Consider the following 16,345-nt stretch of genomic DNA (forward strand, 5'->3'; position numbering starts at 1 on the left):
TACAACACTACCCTAAACCCTAAAACACTACCCCCAGCATGACCCTACACTACGCAAACACTACAACACTACCCTAAACCCTAAAACACTACCCCCAGCATGACCCTACACTACGCAAACACTACAACACTACCCCAAACCCTAAAACACTACCCCCCAGCATGACCCTACACTACGCAAACACTACAACACTACCCAAAACCCTAAAACACTACCCCCAGCATGACCCTACACTACGTAAACACTACAACACTACCCAAAACCCTAAAACACTACACCCCAGCATGACCCTACACTACACAAACACTACAACACTACCCTAAACCCTAAAACACTACCCCCAGCATGACCCTACACTACGCAAACACTACAACACTACCCTAAACCCTAAAACACTACACCCCAGCATGACCCTACACTACGCAAACACTACAACACTACCCAAAACCCTAAAACACTACACCCCAGCATGACCCTACACTACGCAAACACTACAACACTACCCAAAACCCTAACACTACCCCCAGCATGACCCTACACTACGCAAACACTACAACACTACCCAAAACCCTAAAACACTACCCCCAGCATGACCCTACACTACGCAAACACTACAACACTACCCTAAACCCTAAAATACTACACCCCAGCATGACCCTACACTACGCAAACACTACAACACTACCCAAAACCCTAAAACACTACCCCCAGCATGACCCTACACTACGCAAACACTACAACACTATCCTAAACCCTAAAACACTACGCCCAGCATGACCCTACACTACGCAAACACTACAACACTGCCCTAAACCCTAAAACACTAGCCCCAGCATGACCCTACACTACGCAAACACTACAACACAACCCTAAACCACTACCCCCAGCATGACCCTACGCTACGCAAACACTACAACACTACCCTAAACCCTAAAACACTACCCCCAGCATGACCCTACACTACGCAAACACTACAACACAACCCTAAACCCTAAAACACTACCCCCAGCATGACCCTACACTAAACAACCACCACAACTCTACACTACACTAACACAACACTACACTACACAACACTACACTACACAATCACTAACCCACGAAAAAATTAACACAAACCCACTTACCTCTCTCGTCATCGTGGTTTTCACAACGCAAATGCATTTACCATACATGCCTTTAAAACGTAATTCTTTGTAAAGGCATGCGCGATAAATGCACATGCGTTTTGAAAAAATGCGGGATAATGGTATGCGAGGTCAATGACCTTGCGGGATAATGGTATGCGGACTGAAAGTCTGCGGGATAAAAAATGCGGGAAAATGGCTGCAAACCATGATTAGCAGCAGACTTCCCTGGTGAGCACTAGCTTTACTACAGTGATCTAATGAGCAACTAGAGTGCTAACATTCAGAATTTATGGCAAATGTGTGACACATCTGAATGTCTTCTTGATAGAACCAAAGTAAACAAGCATTGAAAATGCAATAGATCTCGCCCTCGTTTAAGTTAAAGCCATTCTGTTTGTAATGAGGTGGCTTTTTAGCTTTGCTTTTATTAGTGTTTTTAAAACTTTCATGTAAATAACATGCATATGTATGCATATATGTATATGTATGCATGCATTTATATTTATATAGATATGCAGATTATATATGTTTATATATGTATATTACCTACTGGCGATAGCCAGTGGGTATATATAGTTAGGATTTTTTCTCTATGGGATTTCTGAAAATTCTATGTCTAATAACTTTGGCGTTTGTGGACGGAATTGGCTGAAATTTTCAGGAAAATGGCACATTTTGTTTCTGAGCAGCCCCTAAAAATTTGGGGGGGTTTCGTCAAGGGGGGGCCGAGAAAAAAGGGGGGTCCCAAAACGCGTTTTTCCCATTCATTTTTCCATAGGGCGGTTGGACTCACTTTTAGCTCGAACGGCTGAATAGATTTACATGAAACTTGGCAAAATTGTAGATATGGTTTGCCCGACGTGCCTTTGCTATGTCTCAATATATGTGCTCCAATGGATTTTGAGAAATTAACGTTTAAAAAAATATATATATCTGTGACAGCGCTCCGGTTAGCGCCCCGGTTCGCGTACCTGACGCGTAACGGAACTTCGCGAAGCGAAGCTGATTGGCTCTCCGGTGTCTGTCAACATTCTAAACAGTCCGGAGCGGCCGCCATCTTGTCTCTCGGTACGATCGAGAGACAAGATGTGGTGAAAAACGAAGGGGGAAATGAAGGAAAGGGGGCAAGGTAGACCACTCCTGACCCCCTAGGATTGATGAGGGGGATATTAAAGTGCCCCGCGGGGCAAAAAATAAAAAACATTTTTTTTTGCGATTTTACGCCGTAGAGGCGCGTCCCGGTACGCGAACCGGGCAGCTCACCGGGCAGCTCACCGGGCAGCTAACCGGGCAGCTAACCGGGCAGCTAACCGGGCAGCGTAGCTGTCAACATTGTAAACAGTCCGGAGCGGCCGCCATCTTGTCTCTCGGTAGGTTCGAGAGACAAGATGTGGTGAAAAAAGAAGGGGGAAATGAAGGAAAGGGGGCAAGGTAAACCCCTCCTGACCCCCTAGGATTGATGAGGGGGATATTAAAGTCCCCCGCGATTTTTCGCGGTAGAGGCGCTTCCCGGTACGCGAACCGGGCAGCTAACCGGCAGCGTAACGGGAGTCCGCAATCTTGTGTTTTTGGAGCGTCCGGTTCGCGTACCGGGTAGCGTCCCGGTAAGCGTAACAAGGGGAAAACCAAGAGAAACAGTAAAAAAAAAATTAAGGGAATAGATTTCCAGCAAACTTGGCAAAATTGTAGGGACTGTTTGTTTGATGTGCCTTTGCAAGGCCTCAAGATATGTGCACGTGTGGATTTTGTCTAATTAAGGTTAAAAAAAATATATATATCTGTAAGCGTGCTCTGGCACGCTTACGTTACGGGTTTTGTTTGCGCTGCAGAGCCGATACGTCACGGTTATGCGACGCGTCATGAGGCGTCTCACGTGGCTACGTGATACGTCACGTAATAAAGAATATATTTTACAGCTATAGATATTAGCTTTTAAAAAACCAATGAAATTCACTGAAAAAACCATAGGTTATAGACCATATATAGTTAGGAATTTGTATTTACAAAACCTTGAAAATTCACTGAAAAAACCATAGGTTAGAGACCATATATAGTTAGCTGGACATTTTATTGACATAAAACCAATGAAATTCCATATATAGTTAGTTGCACTAACTATATATCGCGCACCCGCAATCCACTGCTGATGATGTCACATATTACATCATTCATGACATGGTCAGTGACATCACTGATGGCATCACTGATGACATCTCAAATGACATCACTGATGACATCACTGATATATATATATATATATATATACCAAAGTGTATTTAAGAATGAGTGGGTGTATAACTGTCTGAATGGATGATTTAGTAGGTGCGTGACTGACTGTATAAGTGAGTGATTAGATGTGTTTTACTGTATGCATGGGTTAGTGACTGATACAGACATTCACACAGTTTAGTTTGTCAGTTGGAGTGCGGTTGCATGGGTTGGTGAGTATTTCATTTCAATAAGCTTTATTCGATTTTCACCATATAGAAAAATTATAAAAGCAAGTACATACAAATCTGCATCCATACAATTAAACAACAATAATAACATTTAGATTAAAAAAGTATTAAATCATTACAGTAAAGCTATCGAATAATTTTGAATTCATAATAAATTCCGTGATTTTAAAACACTTTTTAAAAACATGGTCATAGTCATTATACATAAAGGATTCCCCAGTTGCTGCAAATTCAAGTACGCAGGCCTGCATTGCCGCCAGGCACCACCTCTCAAGTATTGTTTGATCCACCTACAGCGTTCATTTTTATACAACTTGCAAAACAGGACCAGATGGAATGTAGTTTGGGGAGACATGTTGTCACATGGGCATGCGGACAGGGTTCTATGCCAATCATTCTTAGATCGAAATGTCACCAAGTGGTGAAACAGGTTGAACCTAAATCTGGTTGGTGAGTAGCTAATTGAGTGTCTGTATGGGTTATTGATTGGTTGTCTGAGTATCTGTATGGGTGCCTGAGTGTTTGTGTGGGTGAGGGGGGTATTCGACTTTGTGCATAGATGTGTGAGTGGGTGATTCACTGAGTGTATGGGTTCAATGGTACATCTGTGAAGGGCTGTATGGGTGGGTGATTATGTATGGGTGTGTTGGTGAGTGTTTAGATGTATCAGTGGTACATAGGTGAGTAACTACATATGTGAAAGGCAGTATATGTGGGTGTTGGAGTATATGAACGACTATATGTGAGAGTGCCTGTATGGATGAGTGTGTGATTGTATTAGTTATTGTATAAGAGTGTTAGTATATGTTGGAATAAGTGAGGTGGTGTGTGTATAACTATATAGGTGAGTAAATGGGAATGTGATTGATTCTTTGCATGACTGACTTGGTGTGTGAGTAACTCTATGGATGAGTGGTGGTGTGTGGGTGTCTATATAGGTATGTGAGTGCATATGATAGTGCCATATTGATGGTTGACTGCATGTATGAGTGGCTATGTGGGTGAATTAATGGATGTGTGTGTAGACTTAGTAATCAGTGAGTGGGTATGTAGTAACTGGTATTGGTGTGTCTATGGTTTCGAAAATGGTATTCTGTATTTTAGAGTGGGTGTATCAAAGGTTATATTAGGGTATTAGGAGGTGCATCAGATTATCATGTGGATGATGTCATCACAATGTCATTTGAGATGTCATCAGTAATGTCACTGACCATGTCATGAATGATGTAATAATGTGACGTCATCGGCAGTGCATTGCGGGTTCGTGAGTTATAGTTAGCTGAACTAACTATAACGGCCGAATTTCTCTGGTTTTGTACGAGTTAAATGCCCAACTAACTATAACGTCCCTGAAACCTGTGTTTTTTTCAGTAAATTTCCAAGGTTTTTTTAAATGTTAATTTTCAATATAACGTTCCTGAAACCTATGTTTTTTTCAGTGAATTTCAAAGGTTTTTTAAATGTTAATTTCTAACTATGCCTACAGAGGAAGAAAGGCGCTGAGTAGGTAGCTGCGTTGATGGGGCAGGAGCCCCCCATGCATTTCTTTCTAAGAATTAAACCCCTAGGGCTGGGGGGCCAGCATGGCAACGCGCATTTAATGAATATACCCCGGGGAGGTGGCGGTGCGTGGGTAAGCGGGAGACCGCTCTTCGTTTGAATAATAAAATAAAATCATCAGGATTCGCTGACCCAACACAACTCCCGCCTAAAATGTCATAAAAATCCTTTGTATGATCCTGGGGGTCTCTGTGGGACCCTCTGAGCAGGCCTAGGGAGTCAGGGTGTTTCTACCCTGCCCCCTATTCTTGATTTTTAACATTTTTGCACCTTTTGACACCTTTTTTTCACCTTTTTTCTTATGACTCAGTTCAACTGAGTAACAAGACGGCTGCCAACACTTCCTGGTTTGTAGTATTGGCAGCCAATCAGATCACAAGCTCCAGATCTATGGATATCTGATAAATGTATACATTTTTCAGGAACTACTGAACGGATTTACACCATTCAACAAAAAAAGTGCTTTCTGGACCAAGAGCTACCTTTTTGGCACATTTGGTGTAATTCAGTTCGGCAGTTCGGGCTGTAGCCATGTCTAAAGTTTCCTATGGAAATGAACATTGAGAAAACGTGTTTTGGAACCCCCTTTTTCTCGGACCCGCACTTGACGAATCACCCCGAAACTTTCAACATGGGAGCTTACCTGACATACCATTAGTTTTGAAAAATTTGCGAAGATTCGTCAAAAGCGCCAAAGATCTTGGCAAAAGAAAAAAGCTTTTTGAATAGAAACAAGATATTAACTAGAACTAACTACTGGCGACCGCCAGTGGGTTATCTATCTATCTATCTATCTAGCAAGCTGTCTATCTATTTATCTTAATACTTGTGCTTACCTGTAAAACCTTTACCTTGCATATCCCTTTACCATTCATGCCTTTACAAAATAAAAAAAGAATACTTTCTTTTAACATATGCAAACAGCAAAAAGCCTACATACAATCAGGAATAAACATTTTATTTGAAATACATAGTGTGATTAGTATACAATTAAAGAAGAAATGTTTCTTTAATTCTAATTATAAAGCAAAGTACATGAAGCCCCATATGTATGTAACTGCCAAACGATGATTTGCTGAAGTGGACAACGGGGCAATAAAGGTATGCATCAAGTACATACTGGTGACACGTTGTTGCCTCACAAAGCCACAGAGTTAAGCATTATAGCCTGAAGACGCAAGCAAAAACTGCTGGTCCTTCTTGCAATATAGAGGAAATTTACAACCATTAATGCACAATAAAGCATTTACCACTTGTTAACAGCCCGTGGTTCCCTTATATCACATGATACATCTTCATGGTGTAGAGAAAGTGCGGGTGAACTACTTCAGTCCACCTGCTCTAGCTTGTTGCCTAGTTTCTACTGCCTGGCAGTGGAATCTGTGCCTAGGTTTCTACTGCCTGACAGTGGAATCGCTGCCTACGTATATCCCAGATGACTGCTGCACACATTTTTAAGGTTGGTGTTCAGATATTTCCCACTCAACAACCAATAATTCAGCATGAACAAATAAATCACAGAATAGCTCTCTCACTGTGCAGCCTATTAACCTACACTCTTACTTCCAGGCTCACTGACCATAGTCTGATATAAATATGTACTTTCTGTTTGGCACTGTAGAGGAGCAAAAAAATACACAAAAACAAGTGCTATAACGCCTTAACCGAGGCAGCAATTCTCCCGCGGTGCGAGCATTCCATTGAGTGAGCGGGGCCGGGTCGGCCATCGGACATGTGCAGCACTACCGAGGTAGTGCTTGTGACGGCTGTTGGCCGACGGGCACACTTAAAGGGTTAATTGTGCCCCGGACCTGACCTGCCTCTCCCCAAAGCAGGCATTGTGATGTCATAACTCCACTGTAATAAACTATTACAGTTGAATTTTGATGTCATTTCTTTATAATCTGTGATAGAGTGTCACGAGTCGCTGATTAAAAAGAAATTAGAGACATTTTTATTACAGAGTTTGGAGAATGCAAACACAAGGAGATGATGGACGGAGGGCTGAAACTTTTCAGACACTCACCCCTAGTCACAGATCTGGGTTGAATCCATCAATATTCTTTAGCTCACTTTGCCACCTCAGTTCAGACCCAGCTATTTGCAAATGAGTCTTGACCCTGTGCCTCATGGGAACAGTCCAGCCCGAACTGCCAAGCCAGGTCTTCCCTGAACCGGAAACAAGCATCCTGGGACCGGTTTCTGGGTAACTGAACAGCAGTGGCAAAGTGCCCAAAGCATCTAGACCAGCAAAAACAAAGTCCAACCCACAGTAAAACACAGGAGGCAAAGGAAAACATTACAGGGGAAACCCACGCCAAGGGTATATATACATACATACATACATACATACATACATATATCTTTATAGTACTTTGGCATTCAGAATTAGATTTTGAACTAAAGTTTGTTTCTTGTATGAATGGTGGACATTGTCTGCAGAAAAAAAGATTTGAGGCATATTTTTTATTAGAACACTTCGGGGAATCTACTGGTATTGGGTTTTAATACCCTGTCCTTTAGTTTTAGGGGTTCTTCTCTATTAATAGTGTGTTTAAGACTCCACACACCTGCCTCAAGTCATAATGTACTCCATAACCAGGATGGTGAAGAGGCTATCCCTCTAATTGTCACAAGCTCTGTACTATACAAGCGCTCTCTTACCCATTATGTGCATGTAATGAACCCCTTACATAAATGCACTCATCATTGAATCCAAGTCTCTTTTCATTTCCACACTACGTCACTTTTCAGCACAAGCCAGGTCTCAGTTTATAATTGTAATGTCCTTCAATTCACCAATGCCTTTCACCTCTGCAATTTTACAATCAGACCCTCCAGGATATCGCGATTTGCAAAAAAAACGCGAAATCGGCCGAATGCCGCAAATCCCGCGATATTTGCCCAAACGCCCACGAAATCCGCCGTTTTGCTGCTTCTTAAGTTAGTGCCCATTCACAGTCAGCCATTCCAGGATTTCGCGGGAGGAGAACAGCAGCAGGAGAACAGGAGAAGAGAAGCGGCAGCGGACACCCAGCAGGAAGACCAAGGAGACCAGCCAAGGGGAGAGAGAAGCCAGCGGACACGACGAACGCCTCTTCTCCAGCCCCCAGCCCATCCCGGGAAGGAACACGGAAGCGCGGCGACTCGGAGACCAGGGGAGGGAGCGGCACCGGCAAGCAGGAGGCAGCCGGCAACAGGTACAGTCCTTCCTTCACGCTGTGGGGGCCCGCCGCACCCGGCGGGCCCCGGGGGCCGTATATCTTTTTTCGTGTATTCCTGTGGGGGCCCGCCACACACAGGGCACGCGGCAGGCCCCGGGGGCCATAAATCTTTTTTTAATGTTTTACTGTGGGGGCCCGCCGCACATGGGGCGCGCGGCGGGCCCCGGGGCCCTAATTATTTGAGTGTGCATGTACTGTGGGGGCCTGCTGCACACAGGGGCACGCTGCGGGCCCTGGGGGGCCTAATTTATTGAATGCAAATGTACTGTGGGGGCCTGCTGCACACAGGGGCACGCTGCGGGCCCTGGGGGGGGGCTAATTTTTTTAGTGTGAATGTACTGTGGGGGCCTGCTGCACACAGGGGCACGCTGCGGGCCCTGGGGGGCCTAATTTATTGAATGCAAATGTACTGTGGGGGCCTGCTGCACACAGGGGCACGCTGCGGGCCCTGGGGGGCCTAATTTATTGAATGCAAATGTACTGTGGGGGCCTGCTGCACACAGGGGCATGCTGCAGGCCCTGGGGGGCCTAATTTATTGAATGCAAATGTAGTGTGGGGGCCTGCTGCACACAGGGCACGCTGTGGGCCCTGAGGGTCCTAAATTATTGAATGCTGCCGCAGGGCACTGGTAAGTTTGGGGTTCTGGGCACCTCTGGGGAATTTCATAATTGTTTATTTTGGTTTGGGGCAATTGTTGTGTTGTGTTGTCTGAAGGGAAAGGCACTGCAGTTTAAAGAGCCAATGGGCCAGCTGCCGCAGCGCACTGGTAAGTTTGGGGTTCTGGGCACCTCTGGGGAGTTTCCTAACTTTATTTTGTGGAGCTAAATGCTTTCCTTCTGTACTTCTCCCGCTTCTTTCACATGGCCGGTAGCAGAAAGAGAAGGTACCTGCACCATCTTGCTGAGAACCATGGGATGAAAGCACGGGTGGCACCTGACCCTTGCAGTACCCGCTGGAATTCTTGGTTTGCCGCTGTCCAGTACCACTGCAAGCACTTTGAGGCCTATGCTGGTTTTGTTGAGTCTGAGATGCAACTCAGCAAGCCTCCCCCAGATTCCCTTGAAAATCTACAGAAGATTTTCAACAGCGACTAAAGGGAGTGCAATAAAGTCCAATTGGACATTGTGGCAGAAAAATGCCAAAGCATTTTAAACCTGATGGAGTTATTCCAGAGTCATACACCAGTGACCATGAAGGTATATGATTATTTGGAGGACCTCCACATGTACGTAACCAACAATTCAGTCCTCACTGTGGAGTCACTACAACCATTTCTACAGACCACTGCAGGGGCAAAATTAAGTCTGGCACAGAAAAAAAAGATAACAGCCCAGCTTAATGAAGCTTTTGAACATTCACTAGAAAAGGTAGGCAAATACTTGGGGGAGGCCCAGCCAGGCATACAATTCTTGAAACAAGTGCGCCTTTTCAATCCTGCGCGACTCTGCATCCTGCCTAATGAGAAGAGTGCCTATTCAGCCATCCCTGGTTTGAGCGAAGTTCCCGATCAGGAGCTTCGCCTCTACTTTGAAAATGTAGGCCCAGAAGCAGTGCAGGCATCTGTTTCTGGAGTTATTGACACAGACCTCTTTTGGCGTGGGCTGGCTGACCGCATTCCAGCTCTTTCCCACCTTGCAGCTGTGTACAAGGACTGTGTGACCAGTTCTGCAGATGCTGAAAGGAGCAACAGCATCTACAAAATTATTCTCTCATCCAGACGACGGTCCCTTTCAGAGCAATCGATCCGGGCATTATTGTTTTTACATTAAAACCAGCAGCACAATACTGGTCTAGATTTGGAGTGCCCAGAAGAACTGAACGTACATGCCCAAGATTAACATGCCTTTTAACCAAAACAAATGGGCTGAATTGTAAATAAACAAAATGTACATAGCTCCATGTTGTAAAATAACTCAAACAGTAAGATATCTGTGTTTGTTGTCGAAAAAAAACAAAATAAAATGCCGCTACATCCCCAGATTTGTGCCGCTAAATTTCCTGATTTGTGCCGCTAAATGTACTAGTTCATGCCGCTATATCCTGGGGGTCTGAAAAGAACTATGGTGTGCGGGTCTCCTTCTAGCAGTAGATATTTACTGAATATTGAAGACTGTTTTGATTACCACTAACAGATTGGGTTTCAACTGCCACCTGAAAACTTCTTGTTATTCTGATTTATTAATTAACAGAGTAATTAAAACATTTTACATTCTTAAACAGGATTTCCAACTTAGTATTAGACCTTTTGATCTTCACAGAAACTTGGCAAAATGAGTCCTCTGCTTCTACCCTCAACTTTCTAGTTCCTCCCAGTTACGATATCATCAGACTAGCTAGACGTATCAGACTAGGGGGTGGCGTCACTTGTATTCACCGCAATGGCCTGGCAGTTAAATAGTTACAGTTCCCTGCTCGTTCATCATGTGAATATCTATGTATCGAAATTGACTGCAACAATAATCTCCTATGCAAATTGCACATGTCCCTTCAACCGCCTGGTGATAATCTCTCCTTCGTAGAACAAATTATGGCTATCATCAAAACAAGCACGGGTCAACATGACACTCAATCCTTCCTCGGGGACCTTAATCTCCATTGGAGCTACCTGTATGACCCTATGGTCAACAGCCTCAAATCTTTTGTTACAGATCTAAACTTGATACAAATTTGTGATAGCCCCACACACAACAAGGGGAGATCCTAGATCTTATCGCAAAAGATAACTTTACCCTGTGATTGGTCTGACCATCACCATGTCACTATCCACATTACTATTCCTTTAAGGACAACTACTACACAAGTACTCAAACTGAACATTTGGAAAAGAAATATGAGAAATATAAATCTCACCAAACTGACCTCACTCAGTGATAACATCCTAGTACCCCCTGAAAATGTACAAGAGCTCACGGACCACTATACTTGCTCCATGAAGAATATTCTTAATTCAACCGTACCCTTACAACTAAAAAGACTATCTACAAAAGACTCACAACCATAGTACAATGATAGCCTCAATACTGAAAGACACAACCTCAGATTAGCAGAGCAAAAGTGGAGATCCTCTCCAACTCTGGAACACCTCATACAGCCAAGATCTCTCAAGAAATACCCATCACAAAACATCATAAATGCCAAAGCGCATTTCTTACTCCTTCCTTGAAAAGTCAAATAACTCAAAAGCAGACCTTCAGAATTCATGACACCAATGTCATCAATCAGTAAACACCAGAATCTCCCTTACTGTTAGAAGAGAACTCATGCCCCTTCCAGAACGCATCAACAACAATGCCTCCTGGGGTCGTTCGAACCAATTCAATCAATCAATCAAGGTACTTGTAAAGTGCACTACATACCTGTGAGGGTCTCAAGGCGCTGGGGGAGGGGGGTTGCTGCTACTGATCTAAGAGCCAGGATTTGAGGATTCTTCTGAAGGCCAGTAGGTCTTGGGTCTGCCGTAGGTTGGTGGGGAGGGTGTTCCAGGTCTTGGCGGAGAGGTGGGAGAAGGATCTGCCGCCGGCGGTAGTTCTTCGGATGCAGGGGACTGTGGCGAGAGCGAGGCCGGTGGAGCGGAGCTGGCGGGTGGGGGTGTAGAAGCGGAGTCGTCTGTTGAGGTATGCTGGGCCAGTGTTGTGGAGAGCTTTGTGTGCGTGGATGAGGAGCTGGAAGGTTACCCTCTAGTTGACGGGGAGCCAGTGCAGGTCTCTCAGGTGGGGTGTGATGTGGCAGCGGCAGGGGATGTCGAGGATCAGATGTGCCAAGGCGTTCTGGATGTGTTGCAGTCGTCTCAGGAGTTTGGCTGATGTTCCTGCATAGAGGGCTTTTCCATAGTCCAGCCTGCTGGTGACGAGGGCCTGGGTAACTGTTTTTCTCATTTTGGTGGGGATGCACTTGAAGATCCTGCGGAGCATTCGGAGGGTGTTGAAGCAGGATGAGGAGACGGAGTTGACCTGCTTAGTCATGGAGAGGGTGGGGTCGAGGATAACCCCTAGGTTGCGTGCGTGGTCAGTGGGTGTTGGGGCTGTTCCTAGCGTTGTTGGCCACCAGGAGTTGTCCCAGGCTGAGGGGTCCGAGTTCAGCTTCAGTAGACTGATCTTCATCCATTCGGTGAAGGCCTTCATTCTGTTGTGGAAGTTGGTTTTGGCGGTGTGAGGGTCTTTGGTGAGGGAGAGGATCAGCTGGGTGTCCTTAGCGTAGGAGATGATGTTGAGGTCGTGCTGTTGGGCGACGCAGGTAAGGGGTGCCAAGTAGATGTTAAACAGTGTTGGGCTGAGGGAAGAGCCCTGGGGCTGAGCAAAACACAATTCTCAAAATGCTTACAGACTTGAAACCCTCAAATCACTTCCGCGATCCTCTTACACCCACCCTCTTCAATGAAATAAAAATGTCTATACTTCTACTCGGATTGTAAATGCTTCACTACGTCAGGGTAAAATACCGGACTGACTAAAAGCCAGCAAGGACACACAACCTTAAGAATTTTCGCCCCATTTCCAACAATCCAATGCTGACTAAGGTTCTTGAAAAATGTGTTCATGTCGAACTATGTAACCACATCAACCAATTCAGCCTCTTTTACTGGCACCAATCAGCCCTGACACATATAGTGGACGATACTCTAAAAATGTTGGATCGAAATAAATCATGTCTACTAATTCTCTTGGACCTCTCTCCAGCCTTTGATTTGGTAAAACAGGACTACTTACTCGATTCACTAAAACACAGAATGGGAATATCAGGGTCTGTCTTAAATTGGTTCACTTCATTTCTGCAAAACAGAGCGCAAAACGTCAAGGTAAATCGATCTCTTATTATGACTGCGTCGGTCACACTTGGGGTCCCACAAGGCTCCTCTCTTTGCCCCACTCTCTTCAACCTATTCATGGAACCACTAACAGAAATGGGGCGGGAATCCAAAATTCACTACCATCTTTACGCAGATGACATCCAACTGTACTTGAAAATCTCATCCACTCAAGACATCCGATCTCTCAATCCTATTCTTCATAATACCCAAAATTGGCTGCCTGGCAACCACCAAACTTAACACTCAAAAAAGGGAATTCCTCCTAATCGCCCCACTCGATCAGATTCACTCTGCTAACGATTGGATGAAGCAATTAACAGCATTCAATTTCACGCCACAAATCATTGAGTCAGCATGATCGCTAGGAATAATCCTGGACAAACCTTAATATGCAGAAGCATATTAGTGCCACCGCTAAAGAAGTAAACCTGCAAATGAGCATACTACGGAAACTTAAAACTTTCCTCCCTCAAAATGACTTTGTCGTCTGTGCAAGCACTCATGATCCTCAGATTGGAATATGGCATTGCCACTCTCTCAGTGCCACCCAGAGCCACAACAGCCCTGTTAAGGGCCTCCCTCAAATCAGCAGGAAGACTCATCATGGGGTCAAAAAGGTTCAATCACATCTCCCCTGACTTGAAATCCCTCAACTGGCTCCCTTATGAAGCAAGAACTCAACTAAAAATTACAAGTATGACACACAAATCTTTCCATTTTAACACCCCAAGTTATCTTGCCAACAAGCTAGAGCTGTGTGGAGGCTCTAGATCCACTAGAAGAGGCAGCACCTTACTGCGAAAGCCACAACGTTTGAACAGGAAGAAAAACTAAAACAGAGCTTTTTCTGGCATCGCCACCGGAATCTGGAACGCTCCCCCCCCCCCCCACTACCTCCTTCAAGAAAAAAAGTCAAACTCCTATTTATGGACAAATTTCTGGTATAGATCATAAGAATTCTGCCTCTTGAGCTTATTGTTCTCCTATCCTGTATGTATTTTTTCTATGCTTAAAGATTTTTACGTTGTTGCCTCATTTACTTGTAAAGCACTCGGTACCCGCAAGAGTCACGTTCAAGCTATATAAAACTTTTCAAATAAATAAAAATAGTAATAAGTAAAAGTATAATTAAAAGAAACATGTAAACAGGTTCACTTGGGAGCTTGTGTGTGGTGCGAACATACCCCCAAAGCAGATTACTTTATGGTAATCTTTCTCTACGTTTTACAGTGAACGCCCCATCACTGAATTAACCAGCTCATTAGATGCACAGGAAGGAAAGTACAATACATTGTGTCAACTGTTGAGAAGACTGAGCTCAACAATTGTTCAAGTACTTTAGGTCAGAGTTTTAGACAATGAACATTATCTGCTTAAGAAATTCTAAGATTTCATATCAAGATTTTACCTTAGTAACTGGATAATTTTCCTTCTTCTCCTCACGAGGTGAAGGAGAGAACTGTGTTGGAGCAACGTTTTTAGAATTAGAGTTCCTTGAGGTATTTTTTTCAACTAAATTCAGTAGTTCCATTTGTCGCCGTGCTTTATTTTCTTCCCTTTGTTTTTGGTGTCCTCTTGAGTATCTTTCAGAGGCGGGAATATATTGTCTGTCTGCTTTATTCGTGTTCCATTCAGGTTTCTTAGCAAATTTTTGCACTACTTTCTGCTCACTTTCTCTTCTTGCAAACTTCTCATTTGATTCATTGGAAAGGTTTTTATTCTCTTTGCTTGAGGTTTTTTTCTTAGTCGCATGCATCATGTCCGTTTTCTGTTTTTTTATGTTTCCTTTGGTCCTAAATTCTACAGGAATATCTGGAGAGTTTTCTCTGTGTACAACTTCCGGAATGTAACCTTCCGAATGGTCACCAACACCAAATTTGAAATCATCTAAACAGAAAACGAAAACATTTTAACTTATGCAGTTTCAATGACAAACATCTAATCCAGAATGCATATCTGCATGGTACTTTTCAGCTGCATACCTTCTCATTATTACAGGTAGGGCTGAACAAAGTATACAACTGAAGCTATACCAGCTCGGAGAATACAATGGGAGTTACAAAAAAGAGTGGAATTCAAAAGGAGCTATAAAAATACTGTATTGAGAGAAAGCTAAAACAGCACAGTAGCAAAGCAGCACCAGCTAATGGGAGCAAATGAACTGTTCTGAAAAAGTTAGGCATGCATGCGCAAGGCATCTTCCAGCCCAGCAGCCACAGATCTCCAAAATAGTCATACTAAATTGTCATGCAAGTTAAAAAACCTGCTCTGCAAAACTAACCCCTTCAACAGCAAGGTATTCTGACATTGTTTTTAGTTTCTGCCTTCTAGAGGGAATTTGATGTTCGTACTTAGTGCTGTTTCATATCAACTCAATGCTTTATTTGTATACTTCCATAGTGACTCACTTCGGGTGTCTTGCAGTAAAACTAAGTCCTATGATACCTTCCATTGACCTTTGACTGCTTTAAAAATGTTTACATGGGTCAATGCAATCTAGTTTAACTCGAGTTTAAAGTAACAGTTATTTGAGGTAAATTCACCTTCTGCTGTAAATAGTAGGATAGCAGGAAGGCGGAGGTGTACGGTTTACTGGCGTGTAAGCACAGGACAAGGTGCGACCTTATAAATAGTAAAAGAAGTAGAGAGGGGGGTCAGCGTTTGACTTGAGAAGTTCACAATCTAGCAGAGCAGGGAAACAAGTTGCATGGCACAAAAAATGTGGCTGGCAATATACTCTTTAAGGAGAAGATGAGCTCGTATATAATCTGGTTAAGAAGCACATTTAATTACATTTTTGATTTTGAGGAAGGAAGTGATGAGTACAATTTGTAAATCAAATGAACTCTTTTGAGAGCATGGCTAGAGAAGCCTCTTAATGAATCTTCCTCATTTTGCAGTTGAGGACTTCACATCTTGTGGATTCTTATCTTATACTGTTGAAGAGCTGCCATTGATGGCCTGCTCACAAGTGGCAAATAGAAACGTTTTGATCAGTGCTATGTATGCTATACAGTATGATATGAAAAATATACAGGATAACAGGGGAAGTTAGTGGAGTAGAATCAGTGATCAAGCTTAATGAGTTAACTCAATTAGAGAAGTTGAAGGCGTACACATGCTGTTGGATGCAATGGTGATCGAGGAAGTCCTTTCAAGGCCAT

At 43.7% G+C, this 16,345-nt stretch overlaps 1 protein-coding gene across 1 annotated transcript in view; it reads right to left on the bottom strand.

The window, feature by feature from the left end:
* Positions 1-16,345, bottom strand: part of CCDC66 (coiled-coil domain containing 66) — a 275,197-nt gene that overhangs the window by 66,416 nt on the left and 192,436 nt on the right. Inside the window, exon 15 of the mRNA XM_078661583.1 lies at positions 14,590-15,068. Coding sequence (XP_078517709.1) covers positions 14,590-15,068 — 479 coding nt within the window. The remainder of the gene's footprint in view (positions 1-14,589; positions 15,069-16,345) is intronic.

Source organism: Lissotriton helveticus, chromosome 9 (genome assembly GCF_964261635.1).
Source record: "Lissotriton helveticus chromosome 9, aLisHel1.1, whole genome shotgun sequence".
NCBI lineage: Eukaryota > Metazoa > Chordata > Amphibia > Caudata > Salamandridae > Lissotriton > Lissotriton helveticus.